The 16,971-nt window shown below is 42.7% G+C and overlaps 1 protein-coding gene across 9 annotated transcripts in view; it reads left to right on the top strand.

Annotated features, from left to right (window-relative positions):
* srgap1a (SLIT-ROBO Rho GTPase activating protein 1a) overlaps positions 1-16,290 on the top strand; it is an 85,843-nt gene extending 69,553 nt beyond the window's left edge. For 2 of the 9 annotated variants that reach the window (XM_084364829.1, XM_084364833.1), the window contains exons 18-22: positions 46-125; positions 5,250-5,430; positions 7,427-7,564; positions 12,457-12,829; positions 13,597-16,290. In XM_084364829.1, the coding sequence (XP_084220955.1) occupies positions 46-125; positions 5,250-5,430; positions 7,427-7,564; positions 12,457-12,829; positions 13,597-14,064 (1,240 nt within the window). In that variant the 3' untranslated portion in view covers positions 14,065-16,290. Of the gene's footprint in view, positions 1-45; positions 126-5,249; positions 5,431-7,426; positions 7,565-10,695; positions 11,620-12,456; positions 12,895-13,596 lie in introns of those variants that run through there. The other 7 variants (XM_084364832.1, XM_084364835.1, XM_084364831.1 and 4 more) reach the window with 5 other exon arrangements.
* The last annotated feature ends 681 nt before the right edge of the window (positions 16,291-16,971 follow it).

Below are 16,971 nucleotides of genomic sequence, written 5' to 3'. Positions count from 1 at the left end.
CCACCGTGGCTGTGACCCTGACAGTTTGCATGTTGTCCCCCACAGTGAGAGCCCCTACAGTGAGCACGGAGCACTGGAGGAGGTGGACAATGAGGGAGGGACAGAGACACACACCAGCGAGGATGGTGAGTGATAATTAAAGTAACAATGCTTGTAGTACATAATCACAGGCGCGCTTGTGATTATATGTGATTACGTGTGTGTTGTGTTCTTTTTTGCACCTTATTCACCGAAGTGCATTCCAAACCGCAGCTGGTGGTTCAGACTGAACCCTCGAAGACCAGAGGAGTTTTTGAGTTTTTTACACTGCTAGCACAGGAGCTTTGGACCAGGATGGGCAGGGGCTAGCTGGTTAGCATGCTAACTTCAGTAGATATATCTGCATCCTGATGCATAATGTCATTTTTGAACACTTTCAACCAAAATGTGTACATTTTGCCCCTTTAAACAGTATAATTAATTGAACATCACATTAATTAAACCCAGTGTTGTGACGAGTACCTAAAAGTCATACTGCTATAGGTAAAGACATCGTGTTGACATATTACTTTGACAAAGTCAAAGTCATCCACACAGATAATGCATGAGTAAAAGTATTAAAATATCTGATATTAGATGTACTTAAGTATAATAAGTACCAATTAAAGGTAGTTACATATAATATGGATTTACTGTGTACTATGGATTGACCTATTATCTGCCTAGCCGATTATCAGATTATTATTATTATTATTATTATTGTCTGATCGCCAGTGACATAAATGAATTTAAAAATAGCAACATAGGCTCTGATGCAAAATAGCTAGCAGCTGAAGTTGGATTAAATTTGCCTCCAATATGTAGTGGAGTGGAAGTATAATTGAGCAGAAAATGTGAATACTAAATTAGAGTAAGTAAAGTAGAAGTACCTCAAAATTATACTTTAGTACAGTGATTGAGTAAATGTACTCAGTTACATTCCATCACTGTTTAAACTTGACTGTCGCGCCTCAACACACACACTCACACGTGAAGGAAAAAGCTGTACTGTCCTGTCTGTATACTGTATCCAAATTTAAGCTTTCCCTCATGTTGTTGGTGCTGCGAGGGCTAAACCCAGCTCTCTGCAGCTCTCTGCAGCTAATCCTGCCTTTCAGCCACCTAAATGCAGTAACCTTGGAAGGCCAGGGGAACTAGGCTCACAGTGATGGACGGCCATTCATATTCTAATGGTTCTGCTTCTCCCAAGGGGCCTCGGGACACTTCCACATCCCCCTTTTACAAATTCCATGGTGGTCTGCACCCACTGGATATTTTTTCCCATGGGTCATAGCCTTTGGTTGAAATGTTTTAATTCCCTTGATATTTTTGATTACCTTGAGAAAACAGTGATTTGTAAAAGAATATCAAAAACATGGAAGTAGTGTCAAAATTGTCAGGTTTAATAGCTTTTCAAAGATTATACACTCTGTGTTTTCTCTACGTTTAACTACATTTCCATGTGTCCAAGAGAAATATGAAGAATTAAAAAAACACCAGGCTCACATAGACGCTGGAGGATACAATAGACCTGTCTCAGACATGCTGGAATATGGCAGAGTTGTGTGATCATACATGTGGTCCTTTGTTTGAGTGAAATGGATACCAGTTGGTCCGGTCCAAATCAAATAGTGAGTGAGTGAGTGAGTTGAAACCAAAATATCAGCTGGGGTCAGACACTGCTGACATCCAGTGAAAAAGCAGAAAAGGACAATAAAACTTCCAGCTCATTAAAAAGTGATAGATATCCGTGACTGAGAGCTGGCCAGATGTAGACAATGTGAGCAGAAAAGAGTCAACATATAGTTGAACAGACTTTCCCTAAACCAGTTTCCATGGCGACGACAAAGACCCCAATCCTGTTTGCTTTTCACACCCAGAGATGAATTTTAGGGGCTCCGTCACACTGTTCATCATCATTCTCTGGAGTTTGGGAGTATAGTTGATTTCCACTCATTACATCAGCTGTTAATCACACCGCCTCTAAATTAAAGTCATCATCTGGATGTCCTTTTTAACTAAAACTGACATCTGATTAGACAGGGAAACTTCTGTACGTGAGGATTCCCATTGTAAAACACAGATGGCAGCTATCAACTCTTTCAGTAATTAATGGAGGATTATGTTTTCCAGAAATCCCTTGCTACCATGGTTTTGTTCCAAAAGCTTCTCCGAGCGGACGGGGAGGATGTCCTCACTGACTCGAGTCCCTCCCTGTGGAGTCTTGAACTGTGGTCAAGTTATTGTCGTCAGTTATTTTTAAATCCCCATGACCTCATTTGGATTTCAGACACAAAAGCAAACCTCTTTTCCTGTTTCCAGCACTTGATTCTGCAGGCTGAAACAGTTTGTTTATTCTCTTCTCAAAATGTGTTTGCCCTCGAAGTAAGTGAACTGAAGACGGACAGAGAGAAAGAGAGAGAGTGGAGTAAAAGTCATTCCACGTGTTGGTCTAAGTAGCTGTCCAGAAATCTGTTCGGCGCAGGCCCCCTGGAGTGTGTTAGAGCTCATTAGCTCAGATAAATGATCTGGACTGGGTGGATTTAGACAGAGCACAGCACACATGGCTAAGTGATTGTTGCTTTCATCAGGTTGCTAGTGGAAAGTAGAGGCCAAATCTGTGGATTGTTAATTTTAAAAGTGGTGTCATGTTAGGTGTTTAAAGATATTAGCCCCAGTTTGTGCCTCTAATAGTATTACCATTACAATTGAGTGTTATAAATCTTTGAAAAACCAGCCAAAAGTTATTTAACAGGGTTTACAGAGGACCTTTTAAAGCACTTGGATCAAAAAATACCAGACACTGCTGTACACAGCAGGTTAAAAAACATATTTAATCCATTTACCATAACATAAATACCATAATTACTGTTTCTACAACCTGCAAACGAATGACATTCCCAACAGCCTCAGCTAGCCTTTGTACTTGTAGGTCAGGTAAATTTCAAGTCAGTTTTATATATAACCCAGAATCACAAATCACAATTTGCTTCAGGTTTTCCAATTCCGGAGTATTACCTTTTATTTGTTTGTTGTTAGTGTGTTTTAGTCATAATGTCCAGTGAAAAAAAACACCGACCACCAGGTATATACAGTGTTTTTTCAGAATAGTGTATGTTTAAGAACTCTGACCCGCATGTATAATACATGAGAGGCACTAGGCTTCATCATCATCTGTAACAAGTCATCCTCACAGTTGTCCTCTTTATTTCTTCTACTATTACTTGATTAAAGACACAATAAAGGCACAAACTGGGGCTGTATGGAGCCATACATTGTCTCTCAGCATATATCTGCCCAGGCCTGACACACATGACAGTGTCATGGATGGTGGCTGTCGTGCCTGGAGATTAACTGCCTGATTTTAGAGTGGCACTTCTCGCACGCCGTCAATACATTGATGTTATCTGCTGGTAAACTCAACACAAGGTCAAAGGTGAACTAACTGGCACATTGATTATATATCACGGCAGCAGTACAGTAGGATGTCCTTGTTGTCAAGTTGCACATGTAAAAGGGCAGTGTATTTTACTTTACTACAAGGGTCATCTTTTACCCCGTGAAGAGCCGTGAGATTAATATTTGTCTTCAGAGAAAAGTGTTTTATACCTTCTCCTATTGTATTGATCCCAACCATATCTAGCACAAGGCTCCTGCTCCTCTATTTCTATGTGTGAACTTGGATGTAGAGCAACATCCCCTCTGAGTCCGCTCCACTGGCTTGTGTAAGACATCTGACAGTTCGTATCTCTTACACCTCTGGCCTCAAACTTTCACGGTCCAACATTTCTTTAACTCCAGTCGCTGTGTGTGTGTGTGTGTGTGTAACCTTGGGTGGCTGGGTTTGAAGAGATTCTCAGTTATAATTGCACAACATGACAGAGGGGATCCTCTACCGCACTGAGATTTGAGTTCATGGCCTGCTGCCTTCAGCTGCAGGTACGTCACTGCACTGTGGGTGTGTCTGTGTGTGTTTGTGTGTGCCTTGGATAAAAATTTTTAGATGGATGGAGAGGTTGAAGTGAGAGAAAGAGATGGAGAAAATAGAGAGGAAGAGAAATCCCCCGCAACGATAAGGGCTCCGTCAACTATATTAACAGCCTTGTCCGCTGCAGTGCAGCCCAATTAATTCAGGCAGTAAATTCCTGCTTGTCACGTTTCATTGGAGCCACGTCACATCCACCCCGTCAGTCCTGACAACCAAGCCAAGCACGGAAGGCAATTTAAAGGTTGGGGGAAAAAAATCTCATAGAAATAAATGAGGATGAAGAGGACACAGAGAGGAGAATCTCACCAGTATTTCCTTTCTCACATGGCCTCCCTGCTCATCTGGGAACTACTTTCAAGCTCCTGTGAAAGACATACCATGATGGCTTTTAACAGCAGATACAAGCTTCAGCCATTTACTCTGTTCCCAGTGTATATATAGAGAGAGAGTCTGTGTTACGGTGAGGCTCTGTCTGTCCAGGGACCCCCGGTCTGACTTGAAGTGAGAAAGTGAGATGGGAGGGGAGCAGAGGTAGGAGCGAGGGAGGAATAAAAAAGCTATTTTTAGACCTGTGTTGCTGTAGTGCATGCATATTGGCTTGGAGACGTGTACCTTTTGAATAAGAGGGTAAAATGGAGCTGGAGACTGATCCAGTGATTTGAAAAATACTGGACTTGAAGAGAGCAGTCAATAAAGGTAAATTGAAATGAATCATAACATTATCTGGTCAATCTATCACTGGTACATGCTGTCTGTTATAACTTTTCCTGGTCTTTCCAATGTTCATTTCCCATGTCACTGATCCAGGGCTCTACTTGTACAGTTATTGAGTAGATATCAGCCCAGTCTAATGATCCATACAGTGACTGATATGCCCCTGAGTCATATAGATCTCCTCTCGCCAGCTTCTATAATTATCCTGCTAAAGCTCCTCAGGGCCTGTTGTGGCCCTGGCCTGCTGTTGTTGAGCCGGGTAACTATTGACTACAACTAAAATAACAGACTGGCTCAGCACACTTGAACTGTCACACATGAGCTTCCATGTGCACAAACATACTCAAGCCAGCATACAGTATATTTAAGTGCATTTATGTGTTGTCTTGTCTTAATATTTTTATTTCATAAGCTGTCCCACTTGCATCAGTCATTACAAGTGTCTGGACATGCGATAATAGCCGTCTGTACCTGATGTCTTTGCCCTGTCTGACATACCTGACCTGTGTAATCCTCTCTCCGTTGACAGAGGGTGAACCCATTGAAGCCATTGCCAAGTTTGACTACGTTGGGCGCTCTTCCCGAGAGTTGTCCTTCAAGAAGGGCGCCTCCCTGCTGTTGTATCAGAGGGCGTCAGAAGACTGGTGGGAGGGACGGCACAACGGCATCGATGGCCTGGTGCCACACCAGTATATTGTGGTCCAAGACATGTGAGTGTTTTTAGATACGACTGAGTATTGCATAAATGTATTCAATCAGCATCTAACTTGTGAGAGTATGATTTAATGCTCAACAAGATGCCTTCATACTGATATAGATAGAGGACATGTATAATTAAATTTGGACTGTTATGTTTAGATCACATCTGTGACCGAGTCTCTCACTGTGGGAGGTTCTTAATTTTTTATTATTATACCTTTACACTTGAGACAAAAACACTAACTCTAGCAATACATGGCTTTTTAAACGAGCTGTGTGAAATTGCCAGAACCTTGAAGCAAAACTAATGTATTTTTAGCCTCGCTAGCAGTGGATTGGCGAAGTTCAAGATGACTGAAACATGTCAGCAACTATTTCATGGACTGTCATGAAATCCTGTCCATTCATAGCCCATAGATGATGATGAATCCAACTAACTTTGGTCACCCCCTGACTTTGGTGGTTTAAAGTGAAATGACATTGACATTCATGCTCTCAACAGAATGAATGTAATAGCTTGAATGATTCCTTAACTTTCCATGATTACACTTTTGATTTAAACATTTTGTTCAGCACTGACAGCTACGCCATTGCTAGACTATCACATCTTGATTTGCAAAGATAATAGATCATTGGTTTTATATTTAAAAATTCTGGCCATATTAACAAACTGAAATAATTTGTTTAGAATATAATAACAGCAACTTATTATCATTTTAATCCTGATCCATTTGGGAAAAACTAGACTTGTTTTTATCACATAATTCTACAGGTGGTTCACATGAGGAAATGTTCCTTTCACCTCCTAAACTACCACCACCACCGATCAGAGCCTTGGAGTTGTCCCCCAGCTCTCACTGATAATATCCCTGTGTGTAAACAACACACTTGTCCTTGTTGACTTTGCTCCATAAGAGGCCGCTGGCCATCCCTTGACTGTAGGGTGGTGCGTAGAGGACCTTCAGCCTTGTTTGTTCTGCACGCTGTTGTCATCCCCGCTCAGCTGTGGAACATTCCCCATCTCCAGGGTCCTCAACCGACCCTTCTGTCACTGTCTCCCGCTCTCAGCGTTAACAAGCATACACTCTGCCATGGCGACTGTTGGTGCTTAATGGACTGGATTCACTGTCTCATTAGGCCGAGAAAAGAATCACTCCAATCACTTAGTAGCTGGCCGACAAAATAGCCATTTAGAATGCCTCTCCCTCTTCCCTCTTCTCTTCTTTCTCCTGCTGCGGTCCCGTCAGTGTGCCTGTATCAATAATTCACCAGGAGGGCCACTGCTGATGGGGTGTCTTCTTAGTTAATGAAAGAGCTGGGGAATTTACAGCTGTACGGATTGTCCCAGAGTGCAGTAACATCCTGCTCTCTACTCAAACAGAGCAGCCCAAGGGTTGTAAGAGCACACAGGGTTGTGAACTTAACTTGTCCCACAAAAGAGCCCAGAATAAAACATGCCGAGAGATGTCTGAGAGGCCACTTCAGAACAGGAAGTCGCTCTCAGACTCGACTTTCAGGGTGTCCCAACTTACTCGTGTCTATCTGTAAATTTTTGTTACGGCTCATCCTGCCTCTGTCTCTGTCTGTGGATACACTGACTGTGTTTTATATCGGATAATACACACCATCAGAAGCAGCAGTGCAGCTCAGTAGCTCTGATTACTGCCACCTGACAGGCACCAACTGTACCCAGTATCCAGTCACACACCTCACTGAAACCCATACAGCTGGCTTGTGTGTGTGGGTGTTTGTACGTGTGTGTGTGCATGTCACCACCACAGTGCACCACCAGAATAATGAGAGGCCCAGGAATATGACTCATCCGACCCTCTGGACCTTGGGGGAGAGAGGGAGACGTGCTGACTCACAGGAAACTGATATCAAATGCTGTCATCGAAGACCGCTGCAAAATATAAAAGATCGACTGATTTGCTGATTTCTCCTTTTTTTCTGTCACTTTTTCTTGCTCTTTCCACGTCTCGATGTCACTCTGTCTCCGTGCCCCAGAGATGACAACTTCTCAGACACTCTGAGTCAGAAGGCTGACAGTGAGGCCAGCAGCGGCCACGCTGGAGAGGATAAATGCCCGGGAAAAGACATCGGCTCGCCCACTGACACCAGGATCTCAGAGGCCTTCATTACCAGGTTGGTTTTGAATTGGTTGTATCAGACTGAAATATTAACGCCTCTACTAAACAATTTCTAGAAGGAATCTGGCATTTAAATTATGATAACATTCCCTTTCCATACACTCACAAAATTGATCACTTTCATTACAAGTGATAGACACTGAGTGACATAATAAGAAACACCCAAGATTTGACCAAATTTCATAAGGGATCTTACAGTATTTTAGAATAGCTATGTTCATTATAAAGATCAATATTTAAGATTTCTTAACAATGCTGTTAAGACACATTGTTTTAGGGTTAATAAGCACCCTGCAGTGTTAATTAGTGCCAGTCCTACTGACACTAGTTTGACCACAACACATCAAGGACTTCACATTGGCTTTATCTAATGAGAGGTGGCCAATCCAATAAGGACTGACGGTCTAGCAGCAGCTTGTCTGAAACAACATCACTGTTGCATCATCCAAGATGCTTGAACAGATTCAGGTGTGAATACCAACACACACACACACACAGGTTTGCACAGCTATCCTTGTTAGGACCTTACATTGACGTCAATTCATTTATACAGCCTAACCCAAACCCAAACCATAACCAGTTCATACCTAACCTTAACTAAACCTCAATTCATTACATACCCCTAAACTTAACCAGGAATCACACCTTGCTGCATTAGGACTCTAGGTTAGGCCTCTGGTCCCCATGAGGACTATTGGTCATGGTCAGTGTTTATGCCCAAACACACACAAACCCAAGGTGCGAAAAATGAACAAACTTTAAATGTTTTATGTAGACAGGGTTCCTATGCCTTATGGAAAAGAATGGATTTTGATTTTGGTTATTTCCAGGTCTGGATAAGTATGGAAAAAAGAGAAGAAAGTGTAGAAATATTTGTTTCTTTTCTAATTTTTCTTTTTTTAATATAAAATGTATAACTCCTAAAAATGACTTGATCACAGCTGAGAGTTTTTCATGGCATTTGCAGCCAGTGCAGCCAAAATGCTGTCTACTGAGTGAGAGAGTGCAGACCAAGGGGAGAGAGTGCAGGTGTGACTGAAGGCTCACTCCTATGCAGACCTGCCTCTACACCTGAACGTCACAGACTGTAAAACAGCTCTGCTCTACGTGCGTTAGGACTGCATCATCATTTCATCGATATCTCTGAATTGCAAAAAAAAAATCCAGTCCTGAAAAGTATAGAATTTTGAAATAGAAAATGTGTAGGAACCTGGTATAGAGATGTATTTGCTTTGCTTCAACCTTTTACTTCGATGCAAGCCTGCACCAAGACCAGTTTACCTGATTTGTCTGTTATGTGTGCGAGGCTGAAGGAAGCGGGGAAGACCTGTACGGTAATACACCCAATCCTCGCTGTTACATATGTTGCTTCCTCCTGTCATCCTCTATCCTCAGCTCACCTCGCTCAGCCTAATGGCCACTGGAGGAAATAAAAACCTCTCCCACTCTATTTTATTGCCACTGACTAGACAGTTGTAAAGGATGAGTATTAAATACACAACTAACAGTGGTAGTTAGTCATCAGCTGTTCCCACTGGAACATACTGTACATATGCATGCATAGAGAGTTATGGCACACACACACACAGAGAGGACACACACATATATGCAAACACACCTCAGTCTTTTTGGCAGCTTCTGCTGGTTGCATGCCAATATTGTGTCTCATGCTCCTCTCTTTACTGCTGCTTCTGGTGGTGGAGTGAGCGAGCGACCTTGAAATGTCTGTTCCTGGCTCTTGCCAAACACATGAACAAATGCTATTTTATTCAGAGCCACACTCACTCCCTCTACTTCACTGTTGAAATGTTGATGATTCATCCTAGGGGCAATATTTACACCAGCTGCAGGTATTTGTATGCGGATGGAGGATATATCTGAATGAATCATCTTTTTCCACATCGGCCTTAATGAAGCTGCTCTAACTCCCAAAACCAAACACTCTCTACCTGTCATCTGCTCCTAGGTGACCCCCATCTGTCTCTCTTCATCTCCTGTCGCCCGCCCCCACTCACTTTTCTGCTCTTCCATTCAGACAGTCCTCAGAAGTGTTTAATCATTTATATCCCAAGCTTTATTTAGATGTTTTCCTCTCTTGGCGTTCTCAATCAACAGCACACTCACCAGACTGGACCTGTCACGACTATAGCAAGAGTCCTCAAACAAGACAGTTAGTGCATCTTTCAGTGGCAAGGATGCATATATCAAGTATTTCAGTTGGTCCCTTTTCTGTTGAGGACGAAAACTGATGGAATGTCTTGTGATTTACATTATTATCAGCCAAAAAGCCACAACAAACAGAGCCTGAGCTGTCTTGTGGTGACAGCCTGCACAGTAAGTTGCAGTGCCTGTTGTCATACAACTGTCCCAGCAGGGGCCTGGTGTTTTGAATGTAGACTGCGCCCCCTGCAGGTTGTCAGTGGTTCCTGCAGTTGTTTACTATTTCAGATTTCTCACTGCAGTCAGAAAAAAAAAAAAAAATCTCCAACCAGACTGCCAACCTGCACCACTCCACCAAGAAGTCTTCATTTTTTTATGTTTTAACTCTCATCAGTGCATATTTATGCTGCCAAGATGTCTTTTTGTGCACGATAATTCATGTTTTTACATTTCTTTCAGTGTGTGAGCAGGTACGAGTCTCACATAAGCACACACAGCTGTTGAGACTCTCTAGTTCACATTGATGAGGAGTTTTCTGTGATGAAACGAGTCGACTGGGGAGATGCAAAGTTGCAATTACATTCTCTGAGAGCGTCACGGTCTTTCATATCCGCACTCATTATTGCTTTTTGTTTAGCGCGGTGATGAAGCTGCCAGTAAATCTTAACGATAACAGCTGAGACAGCGTTCATTAGGCAGACGTAAACTCTCAAATGAAGCCGTGCGCCTCAGAGAAGTGATTAAAGGATGAGTAATTCAGTGCTTGTTCATCACAGGCACCACATCACAATAAACCAATAATGCAGACGGCAGGCCAATTAAAATAGTTAAGTAGTAGTATTATAGTAGTATCAGCTTTCAGATGTTATTGATTTCATATTTCAAGTTGTAGCTGATTTGGAAAATGTTCCACCGACTGAAAAAGTGACTGCATGATAATAAAATTACTTTCTTTTCCACCCGAAGACGATATGAATTTCTGAGATGTCACATAATAAATATCAGGTAACTGTATTATTCAATTTGAGTTCATTAGTGCAAATAGTCATGCTCTTATCTAGTCATAGCTGCCAGACAGAAAGTGATGATAGCTGCTTTGATTAGACATTACAGCTCTTGACTCAGGCTGTGTTTAGCTACTGTAGTGCTGGTAGTCATAAATATGCAGAGCAGAGCGTATCAGAGCCATACCGAGGAGCATGAGCTGCTCTATTGGCCTTTTATGGAGCAGTAGAACTGCTTCGAGGGAGTAGATGTTACCGTGGAGAAACATCACGCGTAACTGAGCAAACATGCGTCTGTGTGCGTCTCTGTTCAGCTCTGTCTCTGCATGTTTCTAATGTGTGTGAGATTAGGTGTGTATGGTGCTGTGCTGGTCCAGGTTCAGATAGAGGGCAGCCGTGCTGCCGAAGCAGCTGGAGCTTCTCCCAGGAAAGGGAGCCTGTTTTGGTGCTCTGATGAACCACAGGCCTCCATCCTCTGGCTGAAGGCCAAGTCCACGCTACCTGCTCTCTAAATAAGCTCCTCTTCAGGGTTCCTCTTACAACACTGATGATTGATGATGCAGCATGCCCTCCACATATTGTAATATAGAAAACTTTGTGGATCTACATCGGTTTGGAGGAATTTTCATGTTTGAAGGATTATTGTGTTTTTGGAGATAGACCCAAAGGAATCCCTTAAACAAATTCAGTAAGATCCCCTCCACACATGTATTAAAGGTGCTATTTGTAAGAATGTTCCACCTGTTCATCTCCAAACAAATGGAGGGAAGCATATCAACAGAATAACCGCTAACTGCTGCTAACTGTAGCTGCCAACTGTAGCTGCCGTTAGCTATTTAGCTCAGTTAGTGGTGCAGCTAGCGGTCCAGACTGGGAGCTTGGAACTCTGGGGGAGGAGGTTTTCAGGCCCAGGACAGGGGGACCCAGTGGGGAAGGCTGGCAGCAAGCAGGGCCATAATATAACATCAAAACTGAATCTTACATTTTGCACCTTTAAGGCATACATACAAAATATCTAACATGCGTCTGATGTGATTTTTGCAGAAAGAAAGTAATAACCACATTATAATCCTTAAAATGGCTCCTTCTCCTTCTCCCTCAATAAAAATTCCAAACTATACGAATACGCAAATATTTTCATTTCACAAGTTTGCTGCTGGACAAAAGATGTCTCCTTCTTCACTGTCCATCCTCAGTGTACAGCATGTGAACTGGAGGCTTCAAGTTTAAACATCACACTTGTGTATGCCGAATATTGGACCAGGATTGGCTACCAAACTAGTTGTGATGTCACAAATCATGCTCGCCGACCCACCTCCTAAAATCAGATTTTCAAAGAGTGCAGAGAAAATGTACACTTCTAGCAATGGATATGAAAACAGCCTTCTGGTGTCAAACTAAAGCACATACATCATTCTATACAGTGAAGCTCAAACACTCACCTGTAGGAACAAGAAGAAAAATAATTTTTTGACTGGAGGGGGACTTTAAATCATTGAAGACATAGCAGTCAATCCGAAAGCAAGGCAGATTTTGTTTTTTATTATTGTTAAAAAATGGACATTTGGGAGATACAATGTTGCACACTGGCTGTAATTTAAAAGAAATTCTTACTCAGAGTGTAGCGTTTGAGAGGTATGTGTTAAAGTGTTAAAATATTAAATGTGAAAGCTGTAATACCATGAATAAATATTTCCCTCTGTGGTTTCCTCTTCTATCTCAGCAGGCACAAGAAAAGATCAGAACCACCATCTCGGCGGCCCCCAGCCCGCCCCACAGATGTCCACTGCATGGTGCATCCCTCCCAGCATGGTCACGGAGGACATGGAGGCACCCCAGAGATGGGCTCCCCAGTCCTAGGCCACTTCAGCCCCCGGGACATGCTGCGGAGTCGCAACCACATGCCCATGGACAGCCCTGAACGTCGGCGCCGCACCGGCCACGGCAGCCTGACCAACATCAGCCGCCACGAGTCGCTGAAAAAGATGGAGAGCCCCCCGATCCGCCGCTCCACCTCTTCTGGCCAGTACACAGGCTTTACTGACGCCCACCACCACCACGGCGGCAAGCCTCTGGACCCGGAGACCATCGCACAGGTCAGCGCGGGACGAGCGGCGACCCGACCGCAGCTCCCTCCACCATCAAAGCCCTGCCCCGCCCTGTAAAAACATAGTCAGTCCCTGTCTTCTGCTTCCTCTGGCTGCAACTGTGTCTGTGTGCTAAATACACGCAAAAAGACTAGCTTCACAGGCAGCAGACAGCAGAGAGCATAGCTCGACACTGGGACTCATCACAGGATATTTACTGTAGCATGCCAAAAGCTTTGAAATGTGAAAAGCTATCGCACAATATCTCAATACTTAACTGGTAATACTTTGTGTTCAAGCAGACATCCATGTTTGCTTCATTGGGAAGGTGGTGGCTCTAATTTGATTGTTATCACATGCTTAATCCACGAATGATGTTTGTATAGAGGCTCAATTAGAAAGCAGAGGTCACAGAGAGCACTTTAAACTGTGCTCGGCTGTCTGTCTGCCTACTGGGAGCATGCTCAGATGAACATGTCTTGTCATCTCTGCGTCTCCTTCGCTATCCAGAGTCATTAGCATGCAGAGGGAGAGGTGCTGGAGCAAAGTAATACTCTCTACTAACTCTCTGCATGTATAATGCACGCTTGGTGTTTTCTTGAAAGACTGTCACTGTGGTCGTCTGTTAACATCGCTTTTTATGTTTCCTACCAAACTGTACTCTATCTTCTCCCTTCTCTCACGTCTCTGCTGTACATATCATCTCTTTTTTTCCCACTCCACCTTCTCTTTTTTAACTCCGACCTTCCTGTTTCTACCCATTTCTCTCTCACCAGTCTTATCATTCCATCCACATCCCCACTCCTCTCTCACACACACACTCTCTCTGTCTCCTGCAGGACATAGAAGAAACCATGAACACCGCTCTGAATGAGCTGCGCGAGCTGGAGCGGCAGAGCTCCGCCAAGCACGCCCCCGACGTGGTGCTGGACACCCTGGAGCAGCGGCAGACCTCCGGCGGCAGCGGTGGCGGGGGGCCCACGCCGGCCAGCTCCAGCGAGTCCCTCAGCCCCATCCACGGCGTCATGCTGAGGTCCACTGCCAACACTGAGCCGCCCATCCGCCGCAGCACCAGCTCCTCCAGTGATACCATGAGCACCTTCAAGCCTGTGGTAGCACCCCGCATGGGGGTGCAACTCAAACCCCCCGCCTTGAGGCCAAAGCCCATGGTCCTGCCCAAATCCAGCCAGGCCTTACAGCCTCCAGCTGCTCAGGACCCTCTGGACAAGTCCTGCACCATGTAGAGTTCAATGAAAACCCTCAATCAACTTTTGGGACGGGGCTGCAAAATGCTACCAGTGTCTAGACCTCATAGATACACAACAACAAAATATCGAAGAGTGTGTAAAGTACATGGACCAGGACAGGAAAAGGTGAAAATAAAGTGGAGACTGATTTAGGAGCTACAACATAGACAGATCTCTCAGTTGGACGTAACATGCACAGTTATGTGTTAATATGCTTAGGTTAATATTATCTAACAAATTTCTTCTTTTTTTGAAAAAAAAAGGAAAAAAAGAAATTCAAACAACAAATCACAAAGGCTTCCTTCAAGGTTTTAGAAAATGTACATTAGTTAGTTTACAGACATTCATGAACTGTGTATCTCTGAACAAAACACGCTGCATGTACAGTCGCTCCTGTTTACCACTGAATCAACCTGAACCTGGAGCCTGACGTGAACTGTAGAGCAGATGAGAGTGGCATTCACATACAACTAGATGATGTAACTTTTCTTTTGCTGTTACCTAGGACGGGCCCATGAAGGTGTTGTGACCTGGTTCAAAGGCCTTACTGACTTTCAAATGTTTAAATATTATAAAGGTGCTGTGACTACCTGGAGAGAAGTGGTTTGAAGGTTGGACTGATCAAGGGCCTGAAGAGCCCTGAACAACTAACGGTACTTTGTTAATAGATAGTAGTACTGATGCTTTTTTTTTCTCACTAGCGTGTAAACTTTCTTTGGCAAGGCATCTGTTGTGTCTCAGAAATGTACAAAGATCACCTCTGTGCTGGATTTATTTGAACTTATTTCCATACTGCCTGGAATGACATGACCATTGGATAAAACCACTACTCCATTATGAACATTTTTGAATTCCTGCCTCAATAGCTCACAATGCAGGGATAAAATATGCCTAATAGCTCATGCCTTTGCATGTGGGGAGCAGTGTGAAAAATTCTAATGATAAATCATCTCCTACATACAGTATAGTCATGCTATTTATGGTGTGGAACACAAGCTGTAGCTTATTTTACACCTTGCTTAGCTCCTTCTACCCAAAGACTGTACAAGTTAAGGCATGGATGTAGATCCGCCATATGTGATGTAGGTATTCTTCATATTGACTGATGTGTATAGACTCATGGCGGCGCCCTGTGGGAGTGCTGCCGGTAGCCATGGACCTGATGACTGTTAGTGTAAAAGCCTCCTGATGTGTTCACCCTGCTTCCTACGCTTCTCTGAAAACAGCAGCTCGCTTTGTGAACCCTCTAGTCTGTTTTATGTTCAGCTGAGAATGTCAGTGTTTTCTTTTTTTGTATTGTGCTGACTGACACTGAGGCTTTCTCCGTGGGTTGTCTGCTTTTGTGGATGATGACGTGTGGGAACAGGAGGGGGAAGCTCATGAACTGCCCATGTCAGTCAGCTCATGTGTGTCCAGGTCGAGTAATAATTTCAAACGCAATAGCTCCATAAAACTGTATGAGTTCCAGCTGTGACTGCACCCCTGTATGTCTTTTCCCAAAAAACCTCTGTACTGTAGAAATAAAATGGGTGCATGTCCGGGGAATGTTTGGCTAGCATAACACAGAAAAGTTTGCAATGAACAAGCAATGTTTTCTAACCGCAGGTTTACACTTTCTTTGACTTGACAGATATTGTGTGTATAATAATCAAACGATAATTGATTTTTTGACTTACTAACTTTCATTATTTTTGTAATCTTTTTTGTTATGTTTTGTTGTGTTTCTGGGTAGAAATTAGAACAAACAATGTAGATTAAATATCCAGAAACACAAGTGTCCCACCTACAGTATGAAGCCAGTTGTAAAATGTGTGCTTTTGTCACTATGCTAACATCATCTACAGTAGGACTCAGTTATTATGCCGTCTGTAGGCTTTAAGCTACTCTGTGGTGTTCTGTACATCTGTAGTATGTACTTGTGAAAGTGCCTTTGAAAATGTTTTAGAGGAACTTCAGACATCCTGTACTGTCGCATTTTCATGTCTGATGCTGTGTTTTTTGAGGAAATGCGGTGCAGGAAGAAGACACATGAATAAGTAATGATGCCATTTTCCAAACAGTTATATGACAGAATTAATAATAAATAAACAGCTTACCCATTGTGACATTGCACTTTTATGTATATAACTGTATATATGGCATGTAACATCATAATGTGTAGAGTTCTTTGAGGGCTTATACCTCCGAGGATTTCTTTCTAATAAAGGAAATAGTTTGTCGAGACTAAGGTGGACTTTTTTTGCCTTCGCTGTTGTACTGAGTTACTCTAACTTCAGGAGTGCTCAGATAATTTGACTCGGGTAAAATTAGAAATGGCACAATCTGAAAACGGACAGGTTAAAATCCTCAATTCATAATTTTAAGTAAGGGTAAAAAAGTATTATCAACAAAATACAGTACTTGAGTACATGTACTTGGTTACATTCCACCTTTGTTAATCGTGCAACACTATCTGAGGAGTCTGCACACTTCAGTTTATGAATTAAGGCATGCATGCACACTTACAGACCATCATTACAGATACAAAGATGATAAGAAATGATGAAATGACGGTACTTTAACACTTTATAATAAGGGTACAAATCATATACTTAATGCAAGATGTATCATTTATTCCCATTGCTCACCTTTAACAATTGAACAGGTTACTATGACTTTATGTAACGGGTGTGCAAGTTACATGAAACTATTTGCTCAACCTCTGAAAGCAGAATGGTACCTGTTCTCTTATACGTGATAAGCTGTTTTTTAATCACACAACATTTTCTATAATAAACATAAATTCAGTTACATAAGAAAACTTTCATCCAGCTTAATGCGGTAGTGTTTCAATTAATGTATGAAGTAACTGAATTACCAGTTTTTTTAACTGATGATCTATTAAGTGTGAACTAATTACATAAA

Source organism: Pagrus pagrus, assembly GCF_965226575.1.
Source record: "Pagrus pagrus genome assembly, chromosome: 10".
NCBI lineage: Eukaryota > Metazoa > Chordata > Actinopteri > Spariformes > Sparidae > Pagrus > Pagrus pagrus.
Note: the sequence above shows the minus strand (reverse complement) of the source record. Positions and strands in the feature narration are given on the sequence as shown.